General features: G+C 35.2%; 1 protein-coding gene across 5 annotated transcripts in view; it reads right to left on the reverse strand.

Moving 5' to 3' along the window:
- The window catches only part of CEP112 (centrosomal protein 112), a 301,926-nt gene that overhangs the window by 44,692 nt on the left and 243,858 nt on the right, over positions 1-13,376 (reverse strand). For all 5 annotated transcript variants that reach the window (XM_077833092.1, XM_077833093.1, XM_077833094.1 and 2 more), the window contains 2 exons: positions 8,670-8,732; positions 3,739-3,888 (listed from right to left, as the gene is read on the reverse strand). In XM_077833092.1, the coding sequence (XP_077689218.1) occupies positions 3,739-3,888; positions 8,670-8,732 (213 nt within the window). The remainder of the gene's footprint in view (positions 1-3,738; positions 3,889-8,669; positions 8,733-13,376) is intronic.

Genomic DNA, 13,376 nt, shown 5'->3' on the forward strand with positions numbered 1-13,376 from the left:
AACCTCCAGACACTATCTGAAATATAAAGAAACACACAAACACACACTGGCTTGCCCTGAACCTCTGACATTACAGAGTGCTACAGTGAAATTCTAAGATGTATGCAGAAGACAAATGGACAGAATGGTTTAGGAGGGTTTTCCATAGCTCACTGAGGAGCTTAGACATGTTTCTTATAAAAACGTGAAACATTATTTACTTAGCATGGCTGATAAGAAAACAGAACTACAGGAAAAATTAGCATATTCAAGAGGTTTTAAAAAGCATGGCTGTTCCAACACTCAGTATTTGTGACAGGTTTGTAAATACTACAGGTACATTTTTGCCAACTATGTTCTGGAAATAAGGTGTCAGGCGCCCTAACAAAAATATTCTGAATGCTTTAAATACCCTAAGGCTTAAAATAATTTGTTTTATTTTAAGAAGGAACCAAACATGAAAGGGCAAAGGAGAAGGGAGGATTATCCAAATAAAAAAAGAAGGGCATACAGCCAGCCATGCAGCCCTGTTGCAGAATGTTATAAGATGTGCAGGAGTCTTGGGCTAGAAGGCAGACTCGGAATCCAAGTGCTAAGCCCACAGACTCAGGGCTTGTCTACATAGGGAAATGTCCGGCATAGCTATATTGGAATAATTATTCCACTATAATTTTACCAATATAAATCCCTCAAATAAAAGTGAACAGTATCCGCTCAGGGACCTATATCAGTATAACTATAGCAAAGTAATTATTCTGGTATGCCTGGAAATTTTCCTGTATAGACATGCCCTCAGACTAACATATGCATCAGAGACAATTCTTTTCCTGTCCCCAGATGTGACAACACCCAGGAAATAAATGGTAGTGATGCAAACAATATATAATGTGCACAGAGGTACATACTATTTTTTAAAAACGCTACTGTGTTCTAAGTACTACCATTTCTGTCTTGGCCCCATATTTATAACTAAAATATGCTTCTGCATTTTTTTTTCCTTAAAGTAGTTAAGGGACACTGAAGGAAAATGGTCTTTTACAATTATTGAAACGAAAAGATAACGCCATAAGACATTATTTCTTAGAAAACCCTGGAGTCCCATTTATTAACAGACAGCAATTTGGTGCTAAATGGGGTGAAATACAAACTGAGTGTTGCCCTGAAATATTTTGCCAACAGATCACAACATGCTAATGAGATTTTGCCCAACACTCAAGAAACATCTCAGAGCAACTCAGACTCTCTTCAAGAATGTTCTTCCTTTAAAAGGTAATAGTAATTGAAAGGTCTCATGAGATGTCACCTAATTCCGATAAAGGAGATTGCAATATGTCTGTTCCTCAATGTTTGTTTCAATCAACAATGCTATTTGTAGCAAATATTTCTGTTTCTGACAAGTCTTCTGAAAAATTTATTTCATATCATCTATAAAATGCTTCTTTATCTCTCAAGCTCTTCTACCTCACTATATATTATAATGCAGGTGAAGTGACAAAGGCTAGATTTCTAAGAGACCTACTTTCGCAAATGAGCAACTTTATGCTCTAAACACAAATTGGGGGCTAGGGCCTTTATCCAGCAGAACACTTGAGCACATGCTTAACCCTAAGCATATGAATAGTTCTGAAATGTGCTTAAGTGATCAGTGCTTTAAAAGCCTCTTTTCTATGCCTCCAGGCATGTTTAAAAGCAGGTCTCCTTGATAAGAAGTCTCTGTTTGGACATCTGCCCTCATGATAAGGCTCCTTCAGTACAAGGGCTTTAAAAGAAGGACTTGTTTCCAGTGCAGTATTAGTAATGCTAAAACAGACCTACAGAACTCTTGGTAACACTTGGAAACTTTTCTCGCAAACCAAAGGACTCTCATGGAATATGCTCGCAGTGTGAGATCCAAAAAGTTCCTGAGGACCCAGCGCAGCAGCACAGTGCAGAACTCCCCTTTGGCCCCTTTTGGTTACATTATCCATACTTTTCTCATTGTATATTTTTTGCTCATGAGAATGAAACATGAAATATATGATAAATGCACACACAGTAAAGGATTCACATTAAGAAGGTCATACAATTATTCAATCATTAATGTTTGATATTTAGTAGCCACTCAATTATTTCCCATCCTTCCATTTTTACTAGATTGGTAAAATAAATTACTTGATCTTGCCATAAGTTTAACAGTGTAATTTGCTGAAAAGTAACAGATCCTCAGAAGAAAATAGATAAGCATTTTGGGAGACTTTTTTTTTTTTTTTTTTCCAACATATGCCATTCTAGGGCACATAATACATGAGAATTGTTTAATATATGCATATTTCTGATGATTTAGAGCACCCTTTGAAGTCACAGGGTTTCTTGTACATTCAAAAAGTCACTTTTAAGATGAGAGATTCTTGACTAGACTACTACTAATACATAGTTTTCTTCATTGAAAAATAAATTTTGTTCCAAAAAATTGTAACACGTGCCTTAACTATACTTGGTTTGGGGGTCACTGACCTAATAAGAGCTACTTGTAATAATCAGATTTGCGTAAGAGATTACAATCAACATCTATATACTAACACCATTAACAGAAGAGACTAGAGAATGATAGCAAAGAAAACTTTCCTCCCTTTACACAAACATACAGGAAAAATATCATGAAACAATTTATGAAAACAAAGTGAAAGGGAACATTGTGTAGACAAGATAGCAATGTCAATGAGAATTTCATTACGCAAATTGTTAAAATATGGAGTACAAGATCAGCTGTAGCCTGGTTCTGATAAGTAAACTTCTGTAGAGCTCTCTCATATAGCCCAAGCCCCTTCCCCTAGCAAAACAGCTTTTTTGTTTAATACAAACAAAAGCCTTTCTTACAAACATAGGAAGAAGAGGTTTCTCCTTTTAAACTATGTTTATTTATGAATTTTAGGTGCAGACCCTCACAGATTAAATGTTGCTTGTTTCAGAAACTCATCTGCTCTACTCTGTTCTAAGGGGAGGAAAATGCTTTAACTAGAAACTTCCTACCATCTGAGCATCAAAAACCAGGAAAAATGCACTTCTGCTTATGTAAACATAATTTCTGAAGTCACTGGGAATAAGGCTATGTCTCAAGATCAGATTTTCAAAGCTTAAAAAAGAAAAGAAAAAAGACTGGAGAATTTAACTCTTATTTTTATATTATGCAGAAATATAATGAAAGAGTTTGGTACAAAAGAATATATATTTAAAGATGTGCTTAATTCCATTCCTATTCAACAAACCCCTTAAGCATGTGCTGAATTTGGCAATGGATATGTTGCTGACCCAAGGCCCTAATTCAGAAGTTGAGCAAGTGGGCCAGATTCTGAGCTAGTGCAAACTAGTATAGCTCTTCTGAAGTCACTGGGGCAGTGCTGATTTACAGCAGCTGTAGATCCGGACCATTTATAAATGCATACAGAATCATGCTGAAAACATGCTTAAATATATGAATGAGTTTATATGAGAATATCTTAAACTAGGTCTCCAAGAAAAAGAACAGGGTAGTTTCAAACATTTGCTTCATGTAAATGGATTGGACTTGCCAAAAAGTGACTTTTTATGCAGGCATATGAACTGCTAGAGGAAAGTTAGATTGAGTCACTGGATACATCAAAGTCAAAGTCCAGTGAATGTAATTACTGAATGCTGTATGAACAAGAATGATACCTGCATTCATGTGCCTACTGCCATGATTTCAAATTTTAATTACACAAAAACAGCTACTAGCATCAGTGACTGAACTCCGCAGATTACCTTGATTGCTCTGTCATTATCTCTAATCATCTGCTGCTTCTCATCTTCAAACTTTTGTACAACATCCTGGAGCCGCCTTTCTGCAGCAAGCTGCTGCCGGCTGCTCTCCTCTGTCAGAGAGGAAATGGTTGTCTTAAGTTCAGCTACAATCTAAAAAGAAAACAGCATGCTAAAACTCCTTGTTCAGTGAGAGGTATGTATTTTGCATGTATTTATACTTGACACAAGAATGGAGTTGGCAAACTCCACTGTGCAAACTAAATATTTTAAAATTAACATATTACACACTGGCAAGCATGAAATTCCACACAGAGGAAAGGAATATAAAAAAACTGTGAATGGCATAAAACTGCTGAACACAAAATATTTGGAAGAGTTTTCCACTATAACATTCCATAATATTTACTCATCAGAACAAAGCACATCTGTGATCTCAAACATATAAGATGTTTCCAGTTTTCCACTTCATTGAAATGACTTGTTGGGATTTTTAGCAGGGCTTCAGAACATTCTACAACAACAATATAAATAACAATATAACAATCAAAGAACACTGAAATAAACATGCTAATAGCTCTTTGTCTGTTTGAAAGGTATATCATAGTTGATACTGTAGATAAGAAAAAGTTGTACTTTACATACTTCACTGAAATGTTAAACTTGACAGGGCATCCCTGTGTTGTTGGGAGTAATGTATTTTATTTAACAATAAATTTGAGGTCTGGTTCAATGCCCATGGACTTTTTACATGAACCACCCATGATTTGTTGACTATCTGAAATCTAGTTGTTTTACCCTTTTTATCACTGTAGAAAGCCATATTAAGCCACACTTTGGGGGCATATATTATAGAAAGCTATGCTTAGACACAAGTGGCCTGATCCAGCAAAGCAGTTAAGCACATGCTTAACTTTAAGCATGAGAGCGGTCCCATTGACATCAATGCAACTACTGATGTGATTAAAGATAAACTGCTCTATTAGGGCCATAGAGTCCAATCCTGAAAACACTTAAGCATATGAATAGTCCAGTGATAATATGGTCCAGTAGTACTGTACTACTCACACATGCTTCAGTGTTTGCAGGACTGGGCCCCTAGACTGTGAAGAGACACAACTATTTTAAGGCCACACTATTTAATTTATTTAGGAGAAAAACGGGAGCTTTCAGATGTATATCTGATAGGATTATAAATAATGTTATAAAATATTTTTAAATAAAAATATTGGAATCATGGGGAGAGGCGAAGGGAAGTAATTTTTTAAATGAACGTATTGTGAATTCATTTCCCTACAGTTTGCTAATGGATGAAAACCAGGAAGTGAGATAGACTATAAATAAAAAGTGAAACTGATCCTGCCAGTTTCAGTCACAGTGGACAGAAATGCCAAAATATACAAATAACATAAACTGCAAAATTAACACTTCTTATCTTGTTAATAATCTAAACTTTTATCAGTATCCAGTTTCATATGGACAGTATCCCTTTGAACCCTTATTTAAGTGACAACTGATTAGACTTAATGCTTTCATAATTTTTAAGGGGCAAACTACTTGTCCGTAAAAACATAAGGGCACGGATATTGGAGGAATCTCTAATTCCTGCATCTACATGAGCAGGGAACATTATGGGGTATAAATATCAGTAACTTCTGTAAAATACAAATGTAAATTAAGAGAAAGGCAATATCTATCAACAATGATAAATGATCAAAAATGTTCTCCTTTATGTGGAAAATTAAGTTTTACATTATTTGGGTATTATTAGGTGCCTGCAGTAACAAGGAAATTATCTTTGAAAAGGTAAAAAAAGATTATAAATGACCAGATGATATGGAGCAATATAAGAACCTACATAAGAACTTGCTATCCAGTCCTTTAGAAATGTTCAATTCTATATTTAAATAGTGAGATAACGTTTTCTACCAGTAAAATCAATGGGCACAAATGTAGAGCTAATTTGAGCAAATACAACTCCACTAAAAGTTTATAGTCTGAATTCAGCAGCAATATAAATGGTAGAGTGGGTCAGAAAATTAGCACCAAACTGGCATTTACGGGGTATTTAAAATGGAAGAAGAAGAGGGTGGTAACAAATGTAAATTGCACTCGTTTGACAGAAAATACCAAATAAGTATAAATTATATTACTTTGCCATTTACAACCAATGGGTAGTTATATCACTATGTATCTGCTGAATTTTGTCCATTTTATTTAGGGTAACAAAAAATAATAAGTTGGTTAAAATGCAGCAGTAGGAGAGGAAAGCACTGACATACTGGTAGACTTCCTCTACTAGAAGTTTACTGGATTAAGAACCTGGACATACATAAACATTTTAAAAATGTTTTAAGAAAATCTTGACAAAAGTTGACAGACAAGGAATGGCTTTGGGCAGTAATTCTCAGGGAAAAAAATCTAATTGTTTATTCTGTATAAACTTCAGAGAGAATTTCCGGGAATATCTTCTTTGTGTGGGTGTTAAAAGTGAATATTCCAAGAGGCCACAGAGAGTAAGATTAGGCTGATGTCAGCAACATAACCAAATGAAAGTTACAAATGACCTATTATTAACGTTAAGCTACAAAAAATATATTCAAACAACACTAAGGGTCTGATTCAAACCCACAAAAGTAAAGGAATTCAGAATGAAATCCCATCTTTAACTCACCCATTGTGTCAAATAACTGTAGCATACAATGTATGGTCTGTAAAATCAGCCACTGTTTAGAAACCCCTTACAATGGTTGTCACAGAATCACCAAAAGTAGAAATGTAAAAGATTGATTAGGTCATCTAGTCCAACTCCCTGTAATAAAGGACATTCCTTATAGTATATTTGTTAATGCAATGTCCAGTTTCATTAAATGGGTCTCAAACCACTTCTCTTGGGAGACTATTCCATAGCCTAATAAATTTCATTACTATGAAGTTTGTCCTGATCTTCAGTTTAAATTTTCATTATCTTAGTTTCACAGTTTTATTCCTTATTACTCATATACTCTCTTTGTAACATCCTAAGCTATTTCTCTCCCTCCTTGATGTTTATACCTTTACATATTCAGAGCTGTTTAGATATCCCCCACCTGCCATAGACATAGCAAGGAATTACAGAGTTAGTAGCTAATGGAACTTTAAACTCAGGCCTGAATTTCTTTACATTGATGTCAAACTTTCTGGATTATATCTATCTATTTTTGAGGTTTTCTTTTTATTTCTCTTCATGGTGACATAACAAATGCAAGAGGATTTTATAAAAAGACTCTTAAGGAAGTTTTTAAAGTTGGCATTCTAGTCATTCATCCCACTTTCATGTAAATGCATGCACAGGAAATATGCATTTAGATTATTTTAGAAATGCATATTATTTATCTAGACATAACTATATAAAACATATTTACAAAGTTTTTTGATAAATGTATAGTGCCCTAAGTTTTTAGTGCAGCAGACTTGAGAGTCCTATCGTATCCCACCACAGTATTTATGTCCACAGTTTTGGTGATGTTACTTTGAAAAGAAAGACTTTTGAAGGTAAAAATTCAGACTCATTATTATTAATAAACTGCAACATGTTTCTGGCTTAACAGTAAAAGAGATGATTTGAAACTTCCATGTTACTGCCTAGTATGTGGAACCTTGAAACATTCCTTATATTTGTTGGCATTAAGGGAATATTTGACCAATATTACTTTTGCTGAGAATAAACCTTTATAACCAAACAAGTCTTCATTTGTGGTTGTGAGACTCTTGCTTCTCAGAGAAGAATGATGGCTACATGCAAATCCTCATGACAGTCTTTACACTATTAAAATTTTAACCTTCAATTGCATCTACATATTGTATCATTGTCTAAAACCATGCACTAGGAGCATTTTACTGGTATGCTGTACCAATATACTACACTGGCTAAGTGCTCCTACTGTTGGCGCAGCTTATATGGACAAAGCTGTGCTTTTCCTGGTATAGTTTATTCTACCACTACCTCCTCCTGCACCAAGCAAAGGAAGCTATAACAGTAAAAGCGCAGTTTTGACTCTGTAACTGCATCTACACTAGAGGGTTTTGCTGGACTAGCTATCTCAGTCATGGGTCACACCTCTTCACTCCCCCGATCAACCTAGCTGGTCCAGCAGAAGTCTGCAATGTAGATGTAGCCTAGGTTTCAATTCCATGCACAAGTTAAAATGAAGGTTTAAAGTACTCAAAAGCAATTGTGAAGAATTGCTTACGACCGCCATTTTTTTGATTGACTTTAACTGTAAGGGTAAATTGAATATACATTTTCAGTTCCCACGTCAAGGGTCATCAAAAAACCATTTTACATTAATGAACAAAAACTCCCTCCATTAAGAAAAAGCAGTTAGCTTTTATGTCATGATGTAATCTAGAATTCTTTTAAAATGTTTTGGATGTTAAAAAGCTGTGTCAGCATTCAGCAAAATGATTGGATTGGTTAAAGCCCTACAAACGGTGAACATCAAAACTGCATAGTTGGGCTCAAATCCTGTCATCAGATATGTGGCCAAGAACCACCTTGTAATAGCCTATACACTTTATGATTATGCAAGCAACCTTTGCTGTTTTTACAAGATGCATGGTTATGCAGGCCTGCATACAGGGCCAATTTTGCCTGAGTTCTCATTAACTGGCAGTGGGAGTCAATGGTGCTCATGCTCCCGGCAGGATCTGACTCCCAATAGCTAAGAAACAGCAAGCTTAAAAAAAAGGCTTTAACTGATCCATTTAATTTTCTGGGTTTTTTTTTAAGTAATAAAATTTGGGAAAGGCAATTGATATTTGATTTTGGGGGAGTAACAGGGAGTTTTGGACATAAGAAAAATGAAGTTCCAGAATAGAAGTAAATACATTTTTCATTTTAAGTTTCCAAACCAAGCTTACTAATTTGAGGTTTTTGTTTTCATGTTGCCTACCTGTGAAGATTTGGCCAACTTCTGACTGTATTCCTTTTCAATCTGCTTCAACCTGCTGTTGGCCTGAAATAGACACACACACACAAAAGGAAACCAGATTAGCTCAGATGAAGAATGTGTACAGACACTTTGCCACTGACCCCTACGCTTGGCACCTCATCTACATGCCTATCACTAAGCAGCTGGGATCTGTGCCAATTCCAACGCCCTTTTGTGGCAGCCAGAAAACCACAAGGGCTTGTCTTTGATCTAGGGCCAACTATTCATCACTTAAAAGAGAGGAAAAATTGTACCTCTGCTGCCAATTATTAGAAAAACATAAAGGCTTCTACGGATAAAAAAAAAAAAAAAGGAGGGGGAGAAAGAGAGAGAAGTTTATCAGGATGACTTCATCTCTGTTTGAGGAAAAAAGTGAAGAAAAAAGCCACAAGTTCCAGTGGAAGCTGTGAGGGTTCAGTGTGACATGTATTATATGATTTCATGTGCCAGCTGATGTCTGCAAGCTCCTTTTGTCAAATCTTACACTCTTTTTTAAGACTGCTGCTATTAAACTGAAAATCAAACCCAAGATGCATCAGAACCATTTGGGCCCTCTGACACACAGCTCCTTCCACCTTCTGGCATATCTTTCATATCTCAAAGATAAGGAATAAAACAAAATTGGAAACAAGGCCACTCTTTTATCACAGGTAATTGAGAAGCAGGTGTAACTGTAATCTAATGAAAAAAAAAACCACAGCTTTTAAATTCACCATTAGTTTTCATCCAAACTAAGGACACAATTCTGAAATGGGTTGGAGTTTTAAAAGCCATTGCTGTACTATATCCGATAGACCTGTCTCAAAATGTTTCCTCATAAATGTTCTGTTAATGGTTCTCGTATTCTGGGTTCTAAAATCTGAGGCTAAACATCTGAGAAAAATGTATCTTTCAGTAAAAGAGTACTCTGAAAGCTGAGTTTTGAAGCAAGACTACGGTGAGCAGCCTTTCAAAGTGATCTTATGCAAAAAGCTCTGTTCACAACACGACAGAGGACAGAATCCATCACAAAGCCCTAATGCAGCAGCTGGCTCTGTGCAGGCAGACCCCAGTGTCAATGTGGAGCACTGCTGAAGCCAAAAGGGCTCTGTATGGGCGTAGGGGCCCTGTGTGGAGCAAGTTGCAAGACTGGGATTTAAGGCTCCAAATCCTGTGAATGCATATGCATGTATCTTCACTCAAGTGAATTGTCTGATTTACTTCAATGTGACTACACATGCTTAAAGTTGCAGACATGCGTAAGTCTGCAAGATCAGAGTCTTAATGAATATACATTAAAATAGTACAGAAAATGTGAAACAGTTATTCTAGTAGAATATGAAACCTTTAAAATCAATGCCCTTCTAAATGCTATTTTTAATGTAAAATATATTAGTCAGTTAAGAAAATTTATATTTCACCAAAATATTTCATTTTTAAATCCCAAATTTCTTCAGATTTAACTAGTTAAAAGTTCTAAGATGCATAGATGTTTCCATATTTAACTATTGCATGGTATGAAATACCACTGCTCTAAAGGACCATCAGAAACACTTTTCTAGTGAATGAGTATAATTTTTAAGTCCAAGGGAGATGAGAATGTTACCATTTAATTGAAGGACTAATCAAGTATTCTATATCATGATTGGATACGCTACCTCTAAATCTGTGCCTAAGATCCTATTAATTTCTCTAAATACTGTACTGTGTTCCTGAAGTGAAGTAAACAAAGATTCTGAAATAACAGGTGAATTACATTTAAAAGTAATCTGTTTATCTAATTTAGGTCATCTACTGAATATAGGGTCCACTCAGTCCTAGTCAATATATGACATAGTGATAGGTTAATTGTAGAAGAATTTGTTGTGTGGAAGCATCTACATCACACAGTTTGTTCCAATCTACACTTTTTTCTGTATTTAACACTTCTTTCCTTAATAGTCTTCTGGTTTCAGATCACTTATTGCCACCACTGTGCATCATAAAATTATTGTAACTGGCTGTTTATCTTTAGGGCAAATTAAAAAAAATACTTACAGTAGTAAAAAGATTAAGTTACTTTTTACTCTCAAAGATTTTTCATACATACATAGATATAGATAGATAGTGTGTGTGTGTGCGCGTAGAGAGAGAGAGGTGTTAGCAAGACAGTGCAAAGAGTGTCACATTAGTCTTGTGTTCACTCTTAATCAGCCTGAGACTGGAGGACTTCATCTCTCATACAGTCAACTTTATAATCTCTTGAACCCAAAGAAGAAATCTTAATAAATAACACACACAGCCACACATACCCATAACCTTCACAAACATATTAGAACTTGTTAGTCCACACTGAACCGAGCTGGGGCAGCCAGTTTGACAAACAATGACCAAAAAGATCTGAAAAAGAAACTTGCTAAATGTCAAGGCTTTACTCCTAGCAGAGTAAACCTCTATAATACTGTTTATAGTAACCTGATTTAAAATTAACTATTGTATTTAATTTTTTAAAACTAAAGACATCCTAACAGCTTTAATAAGATGGAATCAGAAGTGAAAACCAACCCTTAGTAGCTCATTTACTGCTTTTCTTTAAATTCATCAATTTACCCCACATTTTTATATCCATGTTCAAGCCTAAACTTTCTCTGAGTTTTCCATGTTGAAGCCTAAACGTTATATCACACTGGTCAATCAAACTGATTTTTTAAAAAACTTATGGTGACACACTGGGGATCCACTTCAATTATCTTATGTTAGTCCAGAACATATGACACAACCTCATGTTGCACAGAACCTGCACCCATACTCATTTGAGATCTTTGACTATGGGATGTTGCTTTGTAGCCTGGGAACGCAAATCTATCCCTTGCCAACACATGGAACATGGCTGTGCAAAAGCGCTTTTACTTAGGCTTTGTGCAGGGTAATTTTACTATGAAGTGCTTACATATAACTATATGTAGAGAATATAGTTTAGGATTTAAATTAAATGTATTGTGACAAATGAGGACACTAAAAATGGAATGGTGAAAACAAGCATCAGTTTTCACGGATTGTTTCAAAACTGGGTCCAATTGTCATAATAGCCCAGTTCTATCATGTACTATGTGAAACATAAGCTGCTTCTGTATTTAGCATATTTTCTCACTTTCAGGTGATATATATTTCAGAAACAATGATGAAAAGGAATCAAACTGGGTAACAACCCTTTGGACGGTCAGACTGTATTCATTAAGGTCTAACTTCACAGCAATGGACAACAGGGTCAATGCAGTTAATGGCCCTAAAACCTAAGTTTTTATGTGCTTTATGTAACTTCTGTAATTCACATCTGGCTGAAACATCAGCTATTATGTGCATTTTCATAGTAAAAGGGCTTAAATTCAATAAGCCATGGTAGTTTTTGTTTAGTTTCACATGTTTTAAGACAAACTTTAGTTAAAAATGACTTTATTATGAAAATGTTATATGCACTTAGTTTATATTACCAGTGTAGAGTCTTGCAGTAAAACAAAATATTTTATGGCCTTGTTATAGTTTTTCAGCTTTAAAAAGCAACTGTAGGTTTGTAACAAGTTTTCATACATCTATAATCCATACTGTTTATATCCAAACTATAGATGCTACGTAAACCTGTACTGACTTCAATGGAACATCGAATACAAACAATTTAATAGTATTAGAACCACAGCCTCTATTATACGATGTTTAAAATATTGGATACTATGTGAATGAAAACTGAATTTTATTTTCTTTTCATGAAATACAATAGTACTATTAAAAATAAAGGAACTTAAAACGTAGCAACCAATTATGGGAACATACTCCAGAAAAGTCCAAAAAACACTGTGCGTTACCAAAATCTTTCATCTACTTTTCAGTAACATCATTGCTGATAAACAAGATATCTGTGTGTAAAGAAAAAACAACTTTTAATCATTCCATTCTTCCTGCCTAACTCACTCAATAGAACTATGGTCCTGTTTTAGTGGCATTATAACCACTTACCTTGTGGTCCATTCTGATTAGACCTAGGTGGACTTTTTATTTTTTTTCGCAAATAAATGAGAGAATGAGAATGAGAAAATAAAAAGAGTGAGACACTACAGCCTGACAGTTATGGCACTCACCTAAGATGTAGGAGACCCAAGTCCCTGCTCCAATAACAATTTAATTATTTATAAAATGTGGTACAGCTTCAACAGGAGAGATTGACAAAGACTCACACCAAAATATCCTATAGATTGTGTGGCTTGGACACTCTTATGCAATATAGTAAATCCAAGTTCAAATCTCTTCTCCATATTAGGCAAAAGGTGGGGACTGAATCTGTGTCTACCACATTCCAGGATAGAACCCTAACCATTGGGTAAAAGGTTATAAAGGAGGTCCCCTTCCCAGAATTTTATGAATTACTCCTTTGCTTTCGTAAGAATGTCAGTTCAAAAAGAAACATTTTGACCTGACTTGATATTGTTTTTTAATTCACCAAAACAGTTAGAAAAAAATGTTTGTCATTTGATCCAAAATGAAGCTTTTTGCCTATATTTTGGCATTAGCAGCAAACCAAAAAATCCATTATTTGCCAGCTCTAGTTCTGACATCATAAACACTAGATTATAACTCTCCTGAATGAGTCAGCAACAGAAAGTTACATATGTATGTCAAAGTTTCTATTTATAAACAAATATCTTAATGAGCAAAAGC

The sequence above is a fragment of the Eretmochelys imbricata genome, chromosome 14, assembly GCF_965152235.1.
Source record: "Eretmochelys imbricata isolate rEreImb1 chromosome 14, rEreImb1.hap1, whole genome shotgun sequence".
In the NCBI taxonomy this organism is placed as follows: domain Eukaryota; kingdom Metazoa; phylum Chordata; order Testudines; family Cheloniidae; genus Eretmochelys; species Eretmochelys imbricata.